Raw genomic sequence first — 23,189 nt, forward strand, 5'->3', positions numbered from 1 at the left:
AAGGACAAACAACTAGATTTGTCCATGTTCACCCAAACTAAACGACTGAAATGCTTGAGCTTAATTTTCTTTCTTTCTTTTTTTTTTTTAAAATACCTTAAAGAATAGACCAAATCCCTTGGAACTTTAAAATACGTCTTTGTGGCATAGCCCATTGTGTCCAGGTGTTGAGTTAAAAAAGACTAAGTTTATGGTCAACATAGGTCAACTCACTGTCTAATACAACTTTAAATTCATAAAAATGTAAGGTTAATTTGTATATAGATACCACCGCTTTTCTGCTCAAACTTTGCAGTGTTTAAAAAATGCAGTGTTCTTGATTCAACTTTTTCAATTTATAATATGCACAACTTGCCCTAACAGTGATACTGATTAAATGTAATTTGGCCATCCTACATATTTAGATTTGTGAGAAATATAACAGGAGCCAAAAATGATAATGCAGTCATTTCAGAAAGGTTGACTATTTCGGCACAGGGGACTTGAGATTGCATAGACATGGTTGGTATGTGTGGGAATGTCATCACTGTGATAAAATAAACTCTGGTCTCTAATCTCGCTCCTGTAACTTGCCAAACCTCTGCTTCAAACAGGCAGTGCACATATATACAAATATATGTGTGTGTATGTGTATAGATATATGTAGATTTATATGTATATTATGCCTAGTGCGTTTTACATCAACGTTTTGAACAAGCATCGCAGAAACGGCCCACACATTACTGCTGTTCCTATTCATTCATTCTGTCTCTCTCTTTCTCTCGTTTTCTTTGTAGATATCAGCAGTGTAGCAGTGTATCTCCTGTTCGCTGTTACGATGTTGTTTACATTAATTAGTTAAGCTAAGACTCATCATTAGCATATGATACAGGATGGAGAGATACTTACATTGAGTGTTTTGCCAATTGTTCTTGCAATATTGGCTAAAGCGACAAAAGGAATAACTGTTGCTTTTGAAAACCTTAGAACATGAAGATCAAGAATTATAACTATCTATCTCATTCGTTTTCTTTTCCCAGCAGCTTCAGGCCTTTGGAGACTGCCATTTTGCAAGAGCCATTTGTAATTCCTCATTTTCATCTTCTACCCGGATGTGGTAGCCCACTTGCTTGTTATGTCCCGCAAGTGTGGAAAATCTTTTCACGTCCTTTGACAGTTTGAAACCTCTTTCAGAAATAATTGTCTACTGAATACTGAAGTTGTTTTCTGTCCTTTACTGACATTCCAGTGCTAATGTCCCTCATTCTCTCTTGCCTGAGAAAGGAGGCAGTGATCTTACTTCACAAACTCTAGAAATGGGTTTTTTCTTCTGTTTAAGGTTCAGTGGCTGAAATATGAGCTAACTTAATCCTATTCAGTATTTGTTTGAAAGCTTTTGGACTGGAAGTTTTGCACCAAAGTTTCCTATGTTTCTACATACTACAGCACAGTCTAGTCACAGACATTTTCCATAGCATTCTCCTCCTTGGTCCTGCTCTGAAGCCTGAAATGTGAAACTATGTGAAATGTTACTTTAACATCATCCTACATCAGAAGAGTGCTGAATGTCAGTTTGAACTTTGGTTGAAATTTCTGGTCTAGTTAGTTTTTCACAGGCCTTTTTGTTCACCCATGATTTCTGCCTTAGTTTTCTTTCCAATCTGTCCTCACGTTAGCTTTGTCAGTCGCTCACATGTAGTCTTTCAAACATTTTTGAGGCCTTCAGTCTTTTCTAATTTCTTCTTTAATATAATCTTTTAGATTCATTTTTTTCATAAATTATACCAGCTCAAGGATGTGTCCCCTATAAAAAATTTACATGAAGGATTAGATAGGGGGCTTAGTACAACAGGGTTCACCGAGTTGCTAAGGAGCAGCGAGTGGTATTTTGTCAACAATAGACTTGTAGCGTTTTCGAGTGCGAGGGAGGGGTCTTTCTTTTCCTTTTGTGCTGCTTACTCTATAAGTAGGAATTACTGCTTTTCAGGGCTGTGATTTCATTTATAGCCTAATTAAAATCTGTCTGTCACATTTCCTATGTGGCATTTGTTGTAGCATCTAATCACTCGCACTGATTTGCCTGCCTACTTAGATGCTGTACTGAATTATGCCTGGCAAGATCAATGTGCAGGCAATGCAAAAACTGCGTACGTGGAAGCTGAGGCACAGAGTGCCGTAGCATAGCTCTGGACACCACGTGCACCTGAATCGGAGCTGGTGTTCTCGTCTGCTGAGGCTTAGTCCTGCGAGCTCGCTGGAAGGCGTCCTTCCACCACTTTGTTCTTTTTGCTCCTCTCTTCCTAATGAAATTGCTTATTCCCATGGTTTCTAAAGGAGAAAAGTCCAGCCACTGTGCATACTGAATGTACCAATACCTTGCTAGATCATAGGAGCAGAATGAACTAGTACAGCAAGAGCAACCTGCAGGTATCATTTAAGCTATATTAGTTCTTTTTAAAGAAGTATTGAGATTCCGTGCAAAATTCTCAGATGAAACTGAACTTAGTCCCTGCCAGGGAACTATATGAAGACCAGTCTCATTAAGTGGGGACTGAAGTAGGTGTGTTTAATCTGTTTCTTGGCTATAACGTTTTGACTGGCAGTTGCTTTTTGTCTCATTTGGTGAGACTGTGGGCTGTCGGGGTGCCAGGCTGTCTTTGTTCTGCGACTCTTACAGTGGCAGCGTACAGGATCCCTGACGCTGTCTTCCCACTGAGCCTTTTGTGACTTGTTGGTATTCTGCTGTATTGCAATACAAATAGCAATCAGTAATATGAGTTTGTTTGTTACAAAGAGGTCAGAGATGCAGTTTGACCTCTAAAAGTGTAGCTTGCTGTTCAGTGGTTATGTCATATGTGTGGTAATTTTACCTATTAAATTGTCTGACTCCCTTTGGCATCAGGTTCTGAAGAAATGAAGATAGATTTCTGGCAGGCAAGATCAAACTTCCCATTTTCGACAAAAGCTTGATGGCAGGAAAACGGGGGGGAAAGGAACCAAAGAATTGTTTTGTGAAATGAGATCACAATTAGTTGCTGTATCTTGCCATAGCAATATATACATAGAGTAAGTTTTATCTGACCACTGCAGGAAGCTACAGACTTCTAAAATACAATCCGCTCCCTGTAGACTACAGTAGATCTCCTCTGGACACATTCTCTTGAACGGCTGTGCTTTTTTTTGAAAGAGATGATTTCTATCTGTCATGGATGCTATATTATGTCTCTATTGTTTGCAGATCAGAAGGAGGTAGGCTGAGGTTGTCTGAGCGTTTGATGTAATTCATGGGACGACATTAAGTTTATAGATGGTTAATTGGGTAAGGACGAGAGTCTGGTTAGGAACTCTTGAAAGACAGGAAATGATATCATAAAACATCCTTATTTCTCCTTTTTATGTATCTGGTCCTATCCAGCAAAGAGTTTAACTGTATAACAGCCATAAAATACCATCTTACACACATTTTTTCATCTCCTCTTTGTCTGGAGAAAAAAAGCCCCTCTTTCATTACACTGAAATACATCAGAATATACCTAAAATATTGCTGTTATATTTGCAATTGGCCTCCAAAATGCTGACATAATTGAACAGAGATAGAGATATATGCACGCTTCATATATATAGATGTATGTATGCTTTAGCGTGATTGCTTTCTGTGTTGGGCCCTTTATGTCTTTATGCATGTATGTACTCCTTGAGGGAAATGTTAGTTACTTTTAAAAAATTCAGGCAAGAGTCAAAAATATGAGAGTAAGACTATGGTTAGAGTAACGTTGAGCTGAATTTACAGAATGAGATTTTTGGGTAGTTGCATGACTGGGGCAGAGCAATTGAAATTAAGCATTGTCTGTGTCCTGGGCTGCTACGAGTGCCAGTACAGCCCCTACGCTAAGACAGTTGCTGCTGAAGTTGCTGCAGCTTGATCCTAGCTGGGGGGTGCTGACAACACTTAGCAACGTTTGCTGGATTTTGCAACCTTGTCTTTTCTGTCTTCAATACCCTTCTGTACCAGAAGCAATTCTGTCTCACCTGAAGCAGGTGCTCTGACAGCTCTTTTTCTGCAGCCATGGTAAGAAATCTGCAGTGAAGGAAAAAACCCATCCATGAGGTTCCACATCCTGAATTGAAATAATTGTCCTCTTGGTTGCAGTCCTTGGGCGTTCACGATCCCCAAATTTGGAACCAAAAATTGTTACTTTGTCTAGGCAACGGTATGATCTCTGGCTGGTCTCTGTCATATACTGTCAACAAAAGGTTTTTTTGAAATACTATGAAGCCAAGCTCCAGAGGGTGCTGGTTTGTTAAAAAAACAAAAACAAAAACAAAACCAAAAAAAACCTAATACAAAAGAAAACAAAAAACAAACAAACAGACCTGACTGACCTCCCCTAAGGACTTCAATGTAATTTCTGATTTGCTGACAACTTTTCAAACAAGTCTAGTAAAGAAGCAGCAAAGCTGCGACTCTGACGTGATTGTGCAGCAGCCTGTTCTTGGCTGATCAGTTTAGCGGATTTTCAGAGAGACAGCTGAAAATGTTTTCTTTCAAACCAAATTCAGCCTTGTGTAAGTGTCTGCAGAACCACTGCAGTTCTGCTATTGCTACGTTTAACTGCTTACATTTTAACACTACATAAATCATATTTCTCTTTTTTCTTTAAGATTATCGCAAGTGCTTCTTATTGGAATAGTATTATGTCAACTCTATTAAACAGGTTGTATTATAATAGCTATAAAGCAGAGTACACAAATTCTCAGGACATCACAACTTTTTCCCTGTGCCCTTGCAGTGGGCTGTAGTCATCCTCCAACTCACCGTTTCACTTAACACCACCTTTAAGTTGTGCAGCAGCCAGGGACAAGCATGTGGACAAGTGCTGTCTCTAATTTATGCATGTCCAAGGTCAGGCGAGGAGTCAGTGACGAGGAAACAGTTTCTCGGTCCCTGGCCTTTCTTGTTAAGTTTCTTTCCTCACAGCAATCACTTCATTTGTTCATATAAACCAAAAAGAAAATGCCTGGTACTAGGCTGCTGCCATGAAGCAGCCAACTGAACTAGTGATTCACCTTTCAGACCATACTGGGGGGGAGGCAAAAGGCAGATGAAAAGCTTGAAGCCTGTAGGAACTGTGGAAGAGTTACTGTGTTCCAGACTTGGCTTCCCAAACTCAGCTGAGAGTCACAAGAAAATGCAGACAGAATCACTATGGTGGGGAGTTTGGACAGGCTATTTTCCTAACTTAAGTTACAGTACTCAAGCTGAAGAAATCTTGATTGTATTCCTGTCTTTCCGTGTTTGTGAGCCATTGCATTATGTTACACTCCCTTGCAGCAGAGTTGGTCTTTACTGTTTTTCTTATCTTAGAACTTTCCACATTGCTAGAACAGTTGGACATGAATGCAAAGACGCTCACTGAACCCGAAGTGGGCGAAGCCTTTAGTGCACAAGAACCCTGTATATAAATTGGTATTGGTGTGAAAACCCTGTCTTGGACACCCATTTTGTGTTTCCGAAGCCAAGACCGTCGTTCCCTTTCTCTTGTAAGCCGAGAGAATGCTAATGAAAGCCTGGTCCTGGGCAGTGAGACTGCTCTGTGGACAATCACAGAGCAGAAATGACCAGCAATCATTCACACAGCATCCTGTCAAATGATTTGCTTTGTAAGTATCAGGACACTATTCCTGAGAGGTAGTTGGGGCTGAGCCAGCTAAGGATACGTGTTTTGCATCTTACAGATAACAATTCTGTTTTTCTGGGGATGACTTAACCAGAAAGAAGAGTGAAACCATGCAGCTGTCTTGCTGGGAATGCACAGCTGATCTCAGAAATGTGCTCTTTTGCATATATAATAAAGAATATGTTAAAGTGAATAGAGAGAGAGAGAGAAGAGAGCTGCCAGTAATTAGCAGTCACTTGCAAGTGGCTTTGGGGTTAATGAGTTGCTAGGATATCCACCAGGGATGTCTCAGCTGACAGTGATGGGAGGAAAGAGTCACTGAAGCAGCCTTTAGAGGATGTGCAAAAAGAATAATCTCAGCAGGGAGATCTCTTTAGGGATTTTCCTAAATATTGGCAATAACACTAACAAAGGCAATTTGCCTACTATATCCAAGGTGAGGAAACGGGCTGCCAGAAACAGAAAGAGTGTGAATTAAGAGCCCAACAGAGACTAGGCTAGTCCAGCAGGCATTAAGTATTTCGAGCGCATGGGGAGCTGGCAGTGTGAGGAAGTGATTGTCAGTCCCCTACTCCAGATAAGATTCCTTAATTTTGTTCCCAGTCTGTCCACTGATTTGCTGCATGACACGGGGCCCTCTACTGAACCTCTGTGCCTTAGTTTCCTCTCGTATACTGGCCAGAGTGCTTATCTACCCTGGGGTGAGCTCCTGGGGGCTGCAGACTGTTCCTTCGCGGTAACAGTCAGGCATTTTGATCCCTGGCTCTGGGGCACATCAGGGAGTTGTAATGGCATCCGCAAAGCGGTGGAAAAACATGACTCACTAATTTTAATGGGCACACGAAAAGTGAGCAAGACCCTCTTGCAGGGGACTGAGAATGAAAGGTTTGTGCTTGAGATTTTGCTTTTCAAGCGTTCTGTTTCAGACAAAAGAGCCGCAGTCGCTTTGCTGTGCAGAAAGAATAGCAGTGTCTGGGTCCCTCTCGTGGCTCGTGGGAAAAGTCCAGGCAGCGGCAAGGCCGGGGGCCTCCGAAGGGCCTGGGGCCCCCAAGTGCCACTTGGCCGCACGAAGTGACTCGAGGCAGGGGAATGGCAGAGAAAAGGCAAGACGAGTGTAAAGCACTAGAGAGGGTAAGAGGAATCCAAACAGTTGGCCTGATGGAGCCCTTTGGTTTTGCCCTACACAAAGTCTCCGATACTCCCTTTCAGTCCTGTCTGAAGGGCTTTTTCAGAGCCCTTGCCTGGCTGCGTGCTGCACGTTTGTGTCGGCCCACTGAGTACATCGACCAGCTGCAGGTTTTCAGCCTTTGCAGTACAGCCCTCCAGCTCAGTAAGGTTATATACTGTGATGCCACCAGGTTGGACAGAAAGTCTTTGCAAAAGCTGTTAACCCTAGTGGGAGTAGGAGCACTGCAAGTTTCTCTTTATGACTGGATGCAGATAGAAGCCTTTTCCATTTGTCTTCTTGACATACCTACAGTCTAAATTGTGACTGTTATTTTCTAATTTGCAGAGACAACTTGGTGCCAGTAACTTCCCTATTAGTAGCCTGAATCCTATGGTCATGCTTTTAACATATCCTGGCACTCCTTCAGGCCCTCTTTTTCTCATCCAGGGAAGAGATTGGTACATTGGGCCCAAACTCTGCACCTTGGTCCTCCTTTCTAGTGCATCATGAATATACAAATAGCTCCAATGATGCCTAGATTTGTGTGGTCTACAGTGCGTTCACTTTTTATGGCTCTCAAGAATAATGTGCAAAGACATGCCTTTTTCTCCTGAGGTCATGTTCTCTGATCTCTGCCCTGTTTGTGCCTAGAGTCCCCAAAACTTGGTTGATATGTGTGTTTTGGAACAGGAAAATTACTGTGTCGCTTCATGATGTGTTTTATGGGTATGCGGGAGGGGGGCAGCCATTGTTCCAGAGAAAGCCAGATGCTAGAAAACTGGGGCCTCTCAGTATTTAACCTTCCTTCAGGCCTTTTTGCAAGATGTTGTAAAGTCACTTGAGAATAGGCTGTGAATATTAATGGTCCCTTAGCCCAAAGGCAGATGGAAAACTGGCGGGGGGGGGGGGTGTTATCAGTTTAAGTTGGTGATTTCTTTCATCTGGGAGTGCGTAACCTCCATAAATAAAATACCAGATGTGCTTGAATTCTGTTTTTTTTTTTAAATGACTTGGGGATTCTCATACAGAATAGGCATATCTGCTCTTACCAGTATTTTCTTTCAGTCTTTCCTAGCGAAAGGTGTCAAAGGGAGTTTCTGAATGCTGGAGTGTTGTATCCATGTTGGTGCAGGTGGGACACTACTGTTTGCTTTCAGCCTCAGTCCTGACCAACAGAAGGCCCCTCCAAGGGATCACCTTTCACCCACCACCTACTTTCTAAAAGCCTTCTCAGGCTATTTATTTATTTAAAAGACTATTTAATGAAAAGATCATTAGCTCTAGTGCATGAGATCTTAATTCTTCTCTAATAGGAATGGAACTGAAACTGCAAAAACTTGTAAATTATCTAAGGTAATGAAGTTTCTTTATTAAGATTGTTGGCCAGGGCATGAAAGGGGTTAATTTCCTAATTTCAACCTTTCCTCCGTGTGGTCTGCATCATATTCTCTCCCCTCCCTTCCACCCCCATCAGTCGTCTTTCCTTCTTGGTGACAGGAATTCCTTCTGATGGAGCTGGCAGCCTCTCAAGCGATTTTCTAACATTAATGAGGCAAAATCTAATAATTTGGTTGAAATTTTATCATATGACTCTTGGGGTTATTTTTGGTTAGCTTAGAGGATTTCATAGGAAAGTAGACAATTGCTAAAGATAATGAATATGAATATAAACTATTCAAATGCTTTAAAAACCTAAAATAGTCCCTGCTTAGAGAGAATGCAGGGCTGAAAAAAGCAAGTAATAGCTGAAGTCAAAATTGAAATTTGTTGGTGCACTGTTGTGTGTTTTTAGAAACGTTTCTGGTCAGAGTTGAGGTGCATTGGAAGAGCTACTTGGGGGAATTCTGCAGACAATTTGCTTATACTGCATCACGCTGCATGTATAGTACTCTATTTTTATGTGTGTTTGTGAGTTATTTAGAAGACAAGCAGAAAACAAACATGAACTCTCCTACAGGTTGGTAGCAGCTCGTGTTTACTGAGTATGTATCTCATATACCTGTCCCCTGAACTTTGTCTGCTATGATTCCTCCCTACCTTTAATTCAGTGAGCATGCGAGTTATCTAAAGGCCGGTACTGATAAATGAGCAGAGATCATCTGAAAAATGTTTTACGTCCATGAAAGTTGAGTACAGTATTCTCTTTTCTGTTCATACCTTTTTCTTAAAAAGCAAACTTGTACTTGTTTTAGGAACAGAGATGAATTGAAACCAAGTTTCAGTGAAAGTCTTGTACTAAGTTTCATATTGAATTCATTTCCGTTTACATGGCACTGCCAGCAAGAAGCCTTTTTCAGGGAACAGGTTTCCTGGAGCTCCTTGACACTTCCTGTTCATGACCTTGGAAATCAAGTATAGGTGGAACCTGTTGGCATAGTTGTAGGCGACCCATACTTGGTTTCAAGGGTCAGCAGGGAATCTTCAGAAGAACAAAGTGCTGAACATACTGTCAAGTGCCATGGTACTTCTCTGCTCTAGTAATGAAATGAAAACATCAGAACTGACTAAGTATATGAAATACCGGGCTTTCATTCTGGCAGGTTTTCATTTGCTCATTAGTCTTCTTGGACAGTGATTTTTTTTTTCCTTTTGAGAAATTATCTAGTGTAGATGAAAATATACATTTCCCGAGTGAACTAAACTATTGGAATATTCTGGACACAGAAACTGAATCCAAATAACCTGAACCATCTCATACAGTCCTCCTTTAAACACTTCCATTGACCCCAGCCATCCAAGCTGAGTTTTTGAACAATCTGCGGTGCTCTTAACCCCAAAATAATCTTTCCAAGGTTACCAATTTTGTATTCACACAGGGACCTTACATGTAAAGATGAGACAGTGATATAGCCATCTCTTTTAATTCAGGAAATAGCAGTTCTAAATCCATAGTAAGCAATCTTAAGTAAATGATCTTCCCAGCAAATATTCCCTGTAGAGCAAAGCAAACTTGTCCCTTTTTTGGATCAGGATTGCTGAGCTCCAGAAGAGGCTTGAAACACACAAGAAACATTGTTGTCATCCTAGGCATGAAATTACCACCTTCTAATGACTCTGGCATATGTTCCTTATGGACAAAATTGCTCCTTAAACCTGCCATTATCTGAAAATGAAAGCTGATTTATGAACGCAGAAGACTTCAGTTGGAGCAAAGGCAGTGAAAGAAATCCTAGTGCAGTCAGTGGGAATCATTTTGGAGGCATTTGTATGGTAATGGAGAGAGAGTTTGACAAACAAATAGAACGTGGTCTGTATTTCTGAGTAGTAGTTATCTGGTTTGATTTGCAAGAAGTTTTGTGTGAACTTGCATTTCCTTCAGCTTTCTTTGTCTCCAGTTAGTTTGTTCTTTACCTTCCTAAACATTTCCTCAATGAAGTCAGGTAAAGTTATGAAATAAATATTTTAATGTTTTGGCCATTTAAGGGTGATCACATACCTACGATCACCTTTCCAAGCATTAATAATCCTCTTAGCAATCATTTTATATTAAGCTGTTGAGCAACACGTGACTTTGCATTTTTTTTTCCCTCCGAATTTTCTTATAAAAAAGTTTTATGTTCAAGTCCAAGCGAGGATCATGCTTTCACAGTTTTGATTTGAATCGTAGAGTTTGAACAAGCCTGGACATTAAAATTTGGACCAAATAACATATTTTGACTGGATTCCTTACAAAAAAATACAAAGAATTTGCAAGTTTTGCATGACTTCAGTAGGAAAGTATAACTTGGCCTTTTTCTTGCTCAGATCTAGGCCTGATATACTTGAAAGAATTTCAGACCTTTCAGTGAACTTGAACTGAGTTTTGAGTTTGTCAGGAAATATGAATCTGAGGGAGCACTAGATAGGACTGATTCTGAAGCATTATTTCAGAAAACAGATATTTCTGAAAATATTTCAGAAATATATAGTCCATAGGCCGGGTTCTGATCTGAATTGCATCAGCGGATAATCTTAACCACTGCAGTGAAGCCAGCAAAGTCACGCTGGAGTTACACCGGTGGGTAAAGCAGGGAGAAGCAGTGAACTTGTGTTCAGAGTATCCAGGAGTGGTTTGGTATGTCAGTTGTAAGTGTTGTAATATAACCTCCCCGTGAAACCTATACCAATTCCTATAACTGTATTTTTGGCACCTAATTCACTGTTCTTTCAAGGGAAGAAGAAGAGGAGAGCCTTTTTAATTTTGGGTGGTATATGGCATGACCAAAATCTTTAATGTAGGCCAAGCACGTTGAATGAGAGCATGCCTGCAGCCATCACACCTTTCTAAAATACTAATGAATCGTTTTAAAGATGCACATTAACCTCTAGAGGGTAATATGTAATTTTTTTCTACTGAGAGCTCAGAGGGTCTGCTAAGCCCAATTCCAGCACAGCTGCTCCTAGTTAGCGCAGAGCTTCAAGAGATTTGGGTTTGATTTAGTGACCAACCTTTACCTCTTTTTGTTTGTGACACCTGGCTGACGGTGACAGCTGATTCATAGCCATTCAGCAGAGGCCAAATAAATCTCATTCTGCTGTGCTGGGGGGTTGACTAGAACTTTATAGTATCCTTTGTCCAAAGTTCTTATAACTCTGGATGGCCAAACAGCCCTTAATTTATGGTAGCAAAATAATTAACCTTGGCCTCTTCCCCCTTTTGAAACAAATATGCCTCATTAGTTTCTCAGAATCACTTATTTGCAGTAGGAGGCAATTAATACACTTGAATGTAGTGATACTGTTACTGGCTGACTCGTGGAACAGTGGCAGGAGGCTGGTTATGTGGCATCACGAAAGGAGGGGAAGGACCGCTGAGTCTCCCAGGCGGCGTGCTGGCTGGTGCAGGACTCCGCTCTGGTGTGGGCTTTCTTGCTTTTCCTTAAGGGTTTTGAAACAAATGCTGGGATTTCTAGTACATGCTTGGGAGGCTCACACGGTCTCCTATCCTTCAGAAATCCAGGATTACTTACTGGAAATAGTAAGATGGAATCAAAATGAAATTAGAACAGCCATCGGCTCTGTGCTGTAGTGACTGCTAGTAGGGAAAGTGAGGTCATGATGCAAACATGTAAGGTAGACAGCTGTGTTTGTGGAGAATTTTGTGAGCTCTGGGATGAGGAACACTAGTAATAGTATGCTTCAGTCATGGAGAAATGAAGTTTCATAACCTCTGATCATGCTTTGATAAATACAAGCTTTAATAATTGAAAGTAATGTTTGCAGAATCTAACCACAATGCTTATTTTTACAAAACATCAACAACATGAAAACAAGAACAACTGCTGCTATCTCTCTACCCTTCTGTGGAAATGTTGTGTCTATTTAGAAGATTAAAGAGTATTTTATAGAAACATTACTTTAAAAAAAAGGTACCTGTTGTTTTTTGCATTTGTTCACCTCTGAAAAATAAGGCAATGCCCAGGAGGCACGAGATCCAACATACAAATCACACCCAAAACGAACATCTATTTGAATCCCTTCAAAACGTAGCTACTGTTTTCTGTAGGCATTCATTCAAGGTAAACGTACTTCATGTTGCCCTAATTGGGTTTGTTGCCTGGAGTTTAAGATGGCTTTCCCTCTGGCCTTACGGTTCCTATCTGATTCTTCGTGAGGTTATAATCTGGATTTATAGTCTCAAAAAGGTCTCCTCGCAACAATAGATTGATGTCACAAGCATAGCATTAAGTTGTTGCTTTATGGGAAGCTGAGCAAGAGGCTTATTAAACCATAAAACATTATGAGGATGAGCAGGATCGAGGTGGACACATTTTGCTTCATAAACATCTCCCTGAATGCGCTGGGCAGGCTTACTTCCATTACGGACTGGTATGCCTCTGTTACTTCTCTTTCCATGTCTAACTCAGCATGGCAGATGCTTCGTTGCCTGGAGATGCCCTTTTAGCATCAGGTGGGTTTTCAAATTCTTAAGGTTTGTCTAAGTTTAACACAAATCCCACAGGGTCCTATTTCTTTGTTCCCACCTTGTTCTCCATAGCAAGTTAGTATTTCTCTGAAATACTGCATTCCCCAATGTATCTAACCACAGCTACTGGTTGTGTGAATAAAAACCGTGTGATAATGGTTATAGGAACAGAGGACAGAGTAGGAACAAGAAATTTTCCTTGTATTTGTGAATGCCACTCAGAGCATTTTAGGATCACTTTTCTTGTAACATGTAAAACAGTGTGTTTTGTCACCTGTTACTGTATCTGCCAGAGCTGGCCTCTTGTCTTGAAAGCAGGTTGCAGTAGGACAGTCATGTGCACAAGCTGAGCCATTTTTGGATGAAAGTAGGAGGAAAGCCTTTAACTGATAGTTACAAAGTAATTGATAGTTGCTTTGAGAACCAGCTTAGAAAAACTATCCTTACTATAGTTATGACAGAAACCTATCTTTCTTCAAACAGGTACTGCGTACAGGCAGTTACTTTACATAAAAATATAATTACAATTTATTGAGATGCTCAATTCATACTTTTAAATATATGTAATGTGGAAATCCTTCTTCAGAGAGAAGGGGAAGGATTAGCTGAGTAGCCCTCCTGCTAACCATGTACTAGCCTTTCTCTCTTACCCAATGTATTTGGAATGAACTGTGGGTCTCCTAACCCTGGCAGTTTGCTGCAATGAGAGGATTAAACAAATACAAACCCTTGGGGATTTCGTTAAGCTCTAGCAGTTCTTAGGATTCCTGAAAAGTATAACAAAGCTTGCACGGTCTGATGTTTCAGAAGTAGTTGGGGAATTCTGAGCCCAGACAGGCATGCCAGGCCAGTTTTGGTGTGGATGGAGGGTGGAAGTTTTTAATTACAGACTAATCATCTGACTCTTTAGTCTTTGGGGAAAAGGAGGGAAAGCTTACTCATCCTTATATGTTATACTTATTCAAAAAATACAAGTCCAAGCCGGCTTCTTGGCTCCTTTCTTGTTCAGTACCTGTGCTCCCTGTGGACCATGTTTTGAAGTCTGCTTTAGCTGAAGCCAGCAACTGGAAAACTGCCCAGTGTGAAGAATTTCTCGGCAGCTGTCCTTTTTGCCCTGGTTGCCGTTCTGAGATGTCGGAGTTCTGAGGCAGGAGACAACGAAGCTTGTGGGAGTACTTCAAAATTCCCAACAGGCAACGTTTCTGTTGTACAACCTGTATCTGAAGAGAAGGACGCTCTTATGTTTGGCGACCTTAGAGGAAGGACGTATGCCCACCTCTTCCACAGGCTCCTGCGTGCTTTGAGACAGAGGAATCTCAGCCACTTAGTTCTGAAAATATTTCTTCTAATTCATTTAGCCTTAGAATAATAAGCCTTATTCTCTCCTCCCTTTTAAGACTGTAAGCTCTTCAGAATGAGGGCTGTTGCTCAGCTCTGCATGTGCACGGTGCTAAAGAAACTGAGGTCTCAGTTTCAGCTGCAGCATTTTTCCTGTCTCCCTGAAAGCTCTCTGGAAGCACTGCCATCTTCCCAAACCCCAGCTATGAAAAATAGAGACCCTTTGCTGCCAAGGACTGTGTTGCCAGCAGTTTGTCTGTTGCAATGACTTTCTCGAAAGTGATGAGTAAATAAAGCAACTTTGGGGGCCAACTTGCTATAGTGCTAGATAGCAAGACACGCTACACCTCCAGATACCACTTAGCCACATCAAGTTTTCAGCAGCAGCAAAACATTATTAAGACTTTAAAACAGCCATGTGGTAGACAGGCTGAGTTTGTGGTTTAGTGTGGGAACAGAGGCTATACGTCAGGAGATCTTGAATTTTAATCTTAACTTTGCAGCAAAGAGTGTTACCTAATGGAATCAGTTTCAGTGACTCAGTGCACTTTCAGGAGATGGAAGGTAATTCAAAAAAACCCCACAGTTATTCAGAAATCTGGAAGGGAGCGGAAAATCTGACGAACTTGAAGGAAAAGAATAAATACTTACTGTTCTGGCAAAGCAAATGGAAAAGGTGGTCAAAAACACATGGACTGTCCTGTTGGGAGGTGAGGGCAAGAGAGCCACCTTTGAATGGGTTGGATGAAGTCTTAGTGCGTAACCTCGTTAGATTTTTAAATGCTGGAGGAACATGCTGCTAAGGCTACGTTCTTCAGTACTTCTTATACCCGTGCTTTTGTTATGTTGCTTTCTTCCCGTGAGCTTCCTGAGATGCTGTTATAGTTCCCGTCTCCACCTACATGGTGCGTTTTAGGTTATTTTCTCCGTGTCTTCCATACTCAGAAAAATAACAAGGAATGTTTTATTATCGCAACTATTAAAACTATGTATACAATTATCGACTTACAGATTATATGCTCTGCACGTAAGGTAAATTATTTGGCTCGACAGACCTCAAAGGGTACAAAAGTAATTTTTTTCAGCTATTCCAATTCACGCGGTAGGGAACAGAACAAAACACACTTCTTGCCTCCGGTGGCCTGGCAAACTAGACAGATTTGTGACCTTCAGCACATCTCTTGGTAATCATTGTACAGGTTTGAGATTTCTGTTAAATCTCAAAGCAGGTAATATTTCTTGATTGTTTTTTTCTTATATTGAATATTAACTTTCTATAGGGGGAATTTTCCTTGTACTTATTGTGACATATGTTACAGATAGTTTATAAAGTCTCAGTTCACAAAAAAAGATGAAACTGTTCTCTCTACTTTTATGGGCTCATTTCAGAAGCCCTCTAATCACTCACTTGACTGCGTATATGCCAATTTAATTGGAAATTAAGTTGTAGCGAATATACCTGCATGCTGAAAGCTTGTTCTGGAATTTTGCAGGTTTCAGCATAAAGAAACATGGATTCAAGGAAAAGCAATTATGAAGCACCAAGCTGCAAGTGCTGTGCTTTCTGTATGTTTTACTGAGCCAGTAGCACTTGCATGAATAATATATTGAGGACTGAATTAGAAGAGGCTGAGTGAATTAAATGGTGGGCCTCTGATCAGCCTTGCTTTGGTCACTGTCTTTCTCTAACTCTAGCAGGATATGAACTGAGCAACCTGCTTTAACTTCAGAGGTGGCCTTCTATTAGTGAGGGGCTGGGCAGGTGACCTCCAGAGAGCCCTTCCAACGTAAGTTATCTAAGATTCTGTATTTCAGAGTAGCTTGGGACAAAACAAAAAAAAAGCTAAGCTGTATCCAAACACATGCACGGTAAATGTCCTAATTTGTGTATTGCCGTGTGTCAAAATGCCTTGAGAATCCTCTAGCAGAGGATTCAACTTCACGTAAACTGAAGATGTTGAACCTACTGGGTAACGCTGTAGTAAAAAGCAGAAACTGTCCAGGGCACGTCACCCCTTGAAATGCTGCTGTGGAACTCGGAGGTTTTCTAGTTTATTCTTAGTTGGTAACACATTTCACCTTCATGACTTGGCAGGTTCGTTTTGCTGCAAGCACTCACTTTTTCTTAAGATTGTCGTAAGAGTGATCTACTGTCTGTTTTATATTGAATAAAGAGCACCACTGAAAAGGATGCTTTTGCAAATTGCTTTTCCGTGGACCACGTTTCCATGAGCGGAGGAAGCCGCTGCCGGCAGAGGGCAGGTAGTGGTGGCTCGGCCCTGACGCCTGCCTCTGCCCTTGCCCCTGCGTTGCCCCTGCCCTCCGGGTGTGCAGTCCGACTCAGGCACCCGCCTGCAGCAGGGCGCATGGGCCTTGCCAGCTCGCTCGTCGTCCTGAACGCGTGCTCTCTGCTGTGCTGGAGCCGAGGTCGGCAAGCTGCTGGTGACAGCAGCGTGAATCTTCTCAAGCAGAGGTAGGATTTTTTAACCTAGATGTGCATAGGCTGTTGCTGTCAGAACCGCAGGTTTTGAGGACCACTGTGTGTGACTGCTGGTGTGCTGCATTGTGCAGTCCCCCTAATTGAACATCCTTCTTTCTTTGGCATCTACATTGAAATTTTGTGTCACTTACAGAAATGACTCACTTCATATGTGCTTGTTAAATTGAGCAAAATTGTGGCACGTTTTGTTTGAGACGGTGAGAGCAGCTCCCCAGCCATAGGGACCAAGGATATGGTCAACTGCCAGAATTTCTTGCAGTCCAGGATTGCGCCCTTACCGTAACTTTCAGTCAAGAACAACGTAAGTAGGTAACACTGTTTGTTTTCATATGGCTGTGTAGATCATACGCAGACCGTTTGCACTCTTTTGTGGCCCTCAGTTTGGGAACCACTAATTTTAAGCATGTCAGTAGCTCACCCCGATACCGTTTATTTTTATTCTTTCAGTGTGACTTGCTAATAATGCATGTTGAGGTCCACGGGTACCAAGCTGCCTGCAGATCACCTCTGCTTCACATCCCGAAGTAAACTCTGAGTGGCTGTCTTTCGGGATGCTGTAGATGATCCCTCTGTAGCTATGTGCCAGTGGTTTGACAAAGGGCCGGCTTAGTTGGGCTGCCGAGGCAGCAGAGTTTGAGTTAGACTCGGAGCTAAGGACATGTGGGAGGGGGGCGCTCTCCTGACACGCAGCGTGCTCTGTCGGTTCTGGGTGAGCGAAAGAAAATGAAGGTTTATCCACAGTAGCAGAAGGAAATGTATAGAGCACAGTGTGGCTGAAGCATGCATTTTTTGGCAAAGCTACAGCTCATTATTCTCCCATCCAGACCAAAAGCCTTAAATAGCATTTGTCTCCATTTCTCTATTTAACTTTAAGAAGGAAATGTTTCTTTACAGAGCAAAAAAAAGTAGCTTCTTGAGTACAAATACATTTTTAGAGTGCCTTGTTTGGAGCCAAAAGTCAAGAATTTGACAGCAGCTGATAAATCTTTTTAAAACCTCCCCATACATTTCACATGTCTCCTTGAAACTTAGAGTTTCAGTGGGTCTAGTCTGGCTTTGGTTTTGATGCTGTAAGTGACGATAACGAAATGGCCTAATGTTGCTGTGGCACCCCAGTTCCCGCCGTTCGGTCTCGTTGCCAGGCTCTGTTCCCTCTGCCATTTTGTGTAGAGAAGATATTTTAGGGGTTGTTGCAGGGTTCGAGGTTCCTGGCTGAACATGCGGCATTTCTCCCGAGAGCCTGAGACTGCACGATTTGTGAGGGCTGGGAATTTGCAGCCCAGGCGGTAGGAGAGGCCCTGGTTGCAGAGAGGCCCTCCGTCTGCCTGAGCATGCCAAGCTGTCGACAAGCTTTCCCGAAAAACCTGGGCAGCCGAGTCTGGGGCGCTGTAGTCTGCAGGTCCCTGAGATTTGAGCCTGTTAGTCTGGGGTCATACAGCCAGTCGATATGTTGTACATAGGGAACTTTGGCAACGTACACAGTTAGTCTGTTTGTTTTGGACTCATTAAAGTAGCTATCACGTATTCCAGTGAGGTGTGAAAATGCTTCAGCAATGAAAGCATCTCCAGTGCCTATTAATAGCTTCCAGATGAACTTTTTGGGAGGATACTGCTTCAGAGTTAGGAGAGGGGGAAGTTAGAAGAAGTTTGTTTGGGTCTCCACTTGTTAAACCTAGTTCTGAGTCTGAAGGAGGCAGCTTCACTTCTCCACTGAATTCCCTTTTCTCTGTGGGAGCTGAAGAGTGGAGGGTGCTCATTTATTGTTTAAGTAATAGGGAAAATGATGGGAAGGATGATTCTTCCCTTCTCCCCTGGTGATTAGTCACTCATTCTCTTTAAAAGGTAGGTTGAGAAAGGTAATTGCTCAGTGTTCCTTAAAGACCTGGCCCACACCCCCCTGAGGTCGAGAGAAATCTTTGGTTGCAAGAAGCTCTGGAATAGTCTGTAAGGATGTCGACTTGCTGACAGCTGATTTTGGAAAGCCTCCTGTGTCGATCATCCCGGTCTGGAGGTGGCAACCATCCTGCACAGCCCCTGCAGCTGTCAGTGAGCAGGGGAGGTTGGTCTGGCTCCCCGTGAGGGTGAGGGCGAGGGTGCGGGTGCCGAATCGGGGCCGCTCTGCTGAGCGAAAGGGTGCCTTTTTGCCTTCTGCATCCCCCCCTCGTTCCTCCCAGAACTGATCTAGGTACGCCGCCTTTCTATTTCCCTCAAATACTTGCTGAGTTTTCAAATGATGATGGTGACCGAAGGTGATGGGTCACATGGAGAAGAAGCTAAGCTGAAGCATCTGACATATTCATAGTGATTTGCTTTCTAGCACAGTGTTATGAGTTTAGTAACTATCTTCTACTTAAATTACTGATTTTTATGTTAATGCATAATTAGTCTGAGTTCTCTCCTGTTGCCTGAAATGATTCAGCTTATGAAGTTCAGCTTTTTAATCGATGTAAAATGGTATCGATACAAATGAAATGAAAAATGCTTGTAACCAAGTATTAGTACTGCAGTCATTGCTATGGATATGTAGGGAAGTATAATCACGTGATTTATTCTGGACTTGAGTTGAATTATAAAAGTTTGTAGAAAATGTGTACTGTGTGGATATTATTATTTTTACAACCTTTTAGCTTATTTTTTTCAGGATTAGTACTATTCAGGCAACTTTAGTGAGTTTCCTTCAAGGAATTTTGGTGGAAATGTATAATAGTTTATTGATTTAAGACAGTTTGAAAGAAAAGAAATACTTGTAAAAATGGATCGTTAACATAATGAAATTTAGTCTTGCTTCTCATTTTCATGAACAAAATGGCCATTACAGAGTGAAGCATGGTTCTGTGATAATGAATATATTTTTATGAATGCATGTACCAGTGTTCGCAGAGGGTAGGACTGTTTTCTGTAGTAATATTTTAAGTGCTTGAATGCATAAGGTAGCACATTATTAAGAAGCATTCTTTTGTACCATGTAACCTTCATGTTTTTCTTATCAGCACTGAAAACTTAAATAGTAGAAAAATAAGCTGTATTAAAAATAGTCATTTTTGTCTCATGACCTATCCCATTGATGTGGCAGCAGAATCTCATCTGTCCTCCCCACTTCTTGTCTCTTCCAGATGTGAATGAATGTGAAGCTGGAAACGGCGGCTGTGAATCCCAGTGCTGCAATACTATTGGAAGCTTCTACTGCAAGTGCCCGGATGGGCTGAAGCTGGGGGAAGACGGGAAGGCATGCACAGGTAGGGCCCCCAGGGAGCCGAGCTTGCGTAAACTTGCCCCTGCATAAGCTGCCCAACAGGTGTGCGCGATCCCAATGGAAAGCATCATCTCTTGTAGTGCCTTTCCTGGAATTATCAAGCCTTCTCTGAAAAGCAGCTGAGGTTCTCCTGTGTCCTCAGTACTCTCTTGGGAAGGCTATTTTAGAATCTGAAGGTAAATGTTTATGAAGCTTCCTCTAACTTCCAGTCTGAATGTATTAATATTTACTTATATCCCTTTTGCTCTTGTGCCAGCATTGGCCTTCAATTTGTCCTGTCCTTTCTCTTGGTTGGTGTTTCAGCTGTCCTGTTGTTTTATAGGCAGCAGTCATGTCCTTTCTCAGCTTTGGAGTCATTTACAAAACAGGGTCATCCTTCTGCTTATAACTTTGATTTATCTGCACCTCTTACAGCTTCAAGTCAACTTTCTTGAATGTACTCGACTGCTACTGCACACAGTATTCCAGATAAACTAATATTGCAATGGCGTAAATGTGCCTCTATTTCAATAACAAGGGCAAGCTTATACAGAAGCCAAGGGTGGAAAAGTATGGGTCGGTGGGGTGAGAAAGGTGAGGAGTATTGGAGTTACTGTGAACAAGGGTGTATAGGATGTGGGAAGAATGCTATTAAATGGGCAAAAGAGAAAAGACATAGTGTACCTTTTCATGTGAAGCCATGTTTTGAGTACACCAGGGACTTCATTTCATCCTCCTGGAAGAAGTTCCATGCTCTAAGAGAATTCTTCTCTTCTTGTAAATTCAGGGTTCCAATCCAAAACACAGAGCAAACAGATCTTCCATAGACCCTAGGTTTCAGTTTGACTGTGTATTTAATTAAATTGCAGGTTTTATTCCTTTGTTTTGCCCATCACCTTTTTGCAAGTTTCTTCCGGTTACCAGCAGGCAGCAATGGTGCTTTAAATTTCAATCTAATTTCCAAGGGGATGAAAAGCCATTAGCACAAAGAAGCCGTCTGCTCTTTCCTTCTCTCTCTCTTTCCCTTGCTCCTCTCTTACTCTCTCTTTCTTTTCTCTCTGTCAGACAAGGTGTTGTTATCTCTCTCTTAATCAAGCTTCCTTTTCTGAAGTGGAATCAGGGAATATTCTCCCTGCAGGAATGTAACTGTTCTGCAGAGCCTGTTCCCGGCTCTATCTGTTTCTGTGCAAAGGAGGACTGTGTTCCTGGTTTCAGAGTCTGTAAGTTTCCTTAACAGTGGAATAGAAATGTGAGCACAGAACTTAGTATTTCAATAAGTTCTGGTGTATTAGCTTGCATAGAAATTCTAGTTGTAACGTCCTCAGCAGCTGCAGACGTACGCACCACCTTGAGCCTGCTTTCTGCATATATTTGCTTTTTTTTCTTGATGTTTACTTAAAAATTATCTTTCAGCAGGGTGTTAATCTATTAAGACCTGTTGGCTGATACCCATTTTACAACCCCTTACGGAGATTTCCTCACCCTCTGTCATTTTCAAATGATCATGTCATAGTGACTATGTGTAGAATGCCATTTTAATGCTTCTCAGAGCGTAGCCACCAAATCATGTAGCCTTCTGCTGTTCATCATCAATTTAATCTCTTCTAAAATTATCCCTGAGCAATGCAATATATCTCTATACATTCACGCACATGTTGTTTGAGTTACCCTTGGAATGAATTGTTTGCTGTTCTAAATGGAAATGGTTTAAGACTGCAATAAAAAGTGTTGCGGTGTTCCCACTCAGATGAGAAGAAATGTTCTTTTTAATGATAAATTTAATGGGTTATTTTGCTAATGTTTCTTAGTGGAGCTCTGTTTGGCCTGCCTCAGACTTCTGCATTGTTGCTTTCTTGCCCTTAGCTGAGGGACGCTCTATTACTTTATCAGAGTCTTAGGCATGACCGCTAAATTTCTAATTATACATTTATGTTTATCTGCAGAGAACACGTTTTACAGAGCAGTCATGACCAGATATCTAAAGGAGAGACTTTCAGCTTTTCCCTCTCCTCTCAGATGTTGTGCACACTTTTGATATTGTTTAGTCATCTAGAATAAATGCTGCCATTCTGTTGCATACTTAGATGTATAAATGATATCAGTAATAGAGGAAAAGACAGACCTGAATAAAAAATGAAGTTTTCAGGTTGAGAATCTGGCCCTGCTGAAGTTGATGGTTGCTTCAAAAGAGTTGGGATTTCACCTTAGGAGTCTATATCATCACATAGTTCCGTTCCCTGTCTTCCACTTTTAAGTCTGCTGTTTCCAAACAGCAGTAAAAGAGAAGACACAATTTTGTGTTTGCAACATGAAAATAGTGTATGTGATTGGTATAGCAGAGTACCTAGAGCAGGACTCGTGTCATATGGACTTTTCAGCTCCTACAGCTTGAATTTCTATTGTTATGCACTTACTTAGTAGGTTTCCCATCCTGTTCTCCCTGGAAACTATCTTCTGTACAAGTGCTGCATGCTTGAGCTGGCTGGAGCTCGGAGTCAGAAAAATGCAAAAGGTTATTTGCTTATCAGAGCCAAGAACAATATATATTTTTTAGAATATATTGCAGGTCTAGGATTCACTGAAAAAATTACAGAAAGACACATTACTAGGTTCCTGCAGAATAGAAATTTGAGGATTTCATATACTCTAGTGAGACATTAAAATTCCCAATACAGTGTACTCTCTTTGTTTAGTATTATCATGCTTTTGTAGTAGAGTTTTCAGATATTTTCTGCACCAGTTTGCTTAGCAGGACAAGTCCAAAAGTATTCAAAATAATTAGTAAAGATTACTGACACGCTGGGAAAGAGTCATTTCTGTGGATAGTGGTTTGGACATTAAAGAATTCTTCAGAAAAATGTCACTTTCTTGCCAGTTTGGTACATTTGTCATGTTTTGTTGAAAATAACTGAAAAGTATTTCCTGGCTCTCTACCACTGTAGAGATGTGTGAAATAAACAGCTTTGCCCTTATCTTAGCCAAGCTAAAATATTTTCAATTTCCCCAGAAGTCCCCTGATGAGGGTTAGTTTCTCAGATGATTAAAAGGTTCAGGATTTTGGTAGAAACAAACAATCTGCTTTTTTTGCTATGCAGTTTTGGAATCTTTTGTAATTAGTAGTGTCCATAGAGCCTGTACGCGCACCCTTTCCCTGCCTTGTCTTCCGGAGTGCAGAACCGAGACGGCTGTTGCTTCGCTCCCTCCACCTTTTCCTCACCAGCAATTATAGGGTGGAATGAAGTGCGTCAAGTCCCATGGTCCTCCTGGAACTTCATACTCTTGCTAGATGTATTTGTTTCTCTGAGGAAAGTTCTGTTTTGGAGGTTTTATCACTCAAAAAAAGAAGGAAAAAATTAGGCCCCAAATGAAATGAGAGCAGAATTTACATT

At 41.4% G+C, this 23,189-nt stretch overlaps 1 protein-coding gene across 6 annotated transcripts in view; it reads left to right on the forward strand.

The window, feature by feature from the left end:
- Positions 1–23,189, forward strand: part of MEGF6 (multiple EGF like domains 6) — a 147,574-nt gene that overhangs the window by 54,562 nt on the left and 69,823 nt on the right. For all 6 annotated transcript variants that reach the window (XM_009671624.2, XM_068915702.1, XM_068915706.1 and 3 more), the window contains one exon: positions 19,682–19,804. In XM_009671624.2, the coding sequence (XP_009669919.2) occupies positions 19,682–19,804 (123 nt within the window). The remainder of the gene's footprint in view (positions 1–19,681; positions 19,805–23,189) is intronic.

The sequence above is a fragment of the Struthio camelus genome, chromosome 21 (genome assembly GCF_040807025.1).
Source record: "Struthio camelus isolate bStrCam1 chromosome 21, bStrCam1.hap1, whole genome shotgun sequence".
NCBI classification, from domain to species: Eukaryota; Metazoa; Chordata; class Aves; order Struthioniformes; family Struthionidae; genus Struthio; species Struthio camelus.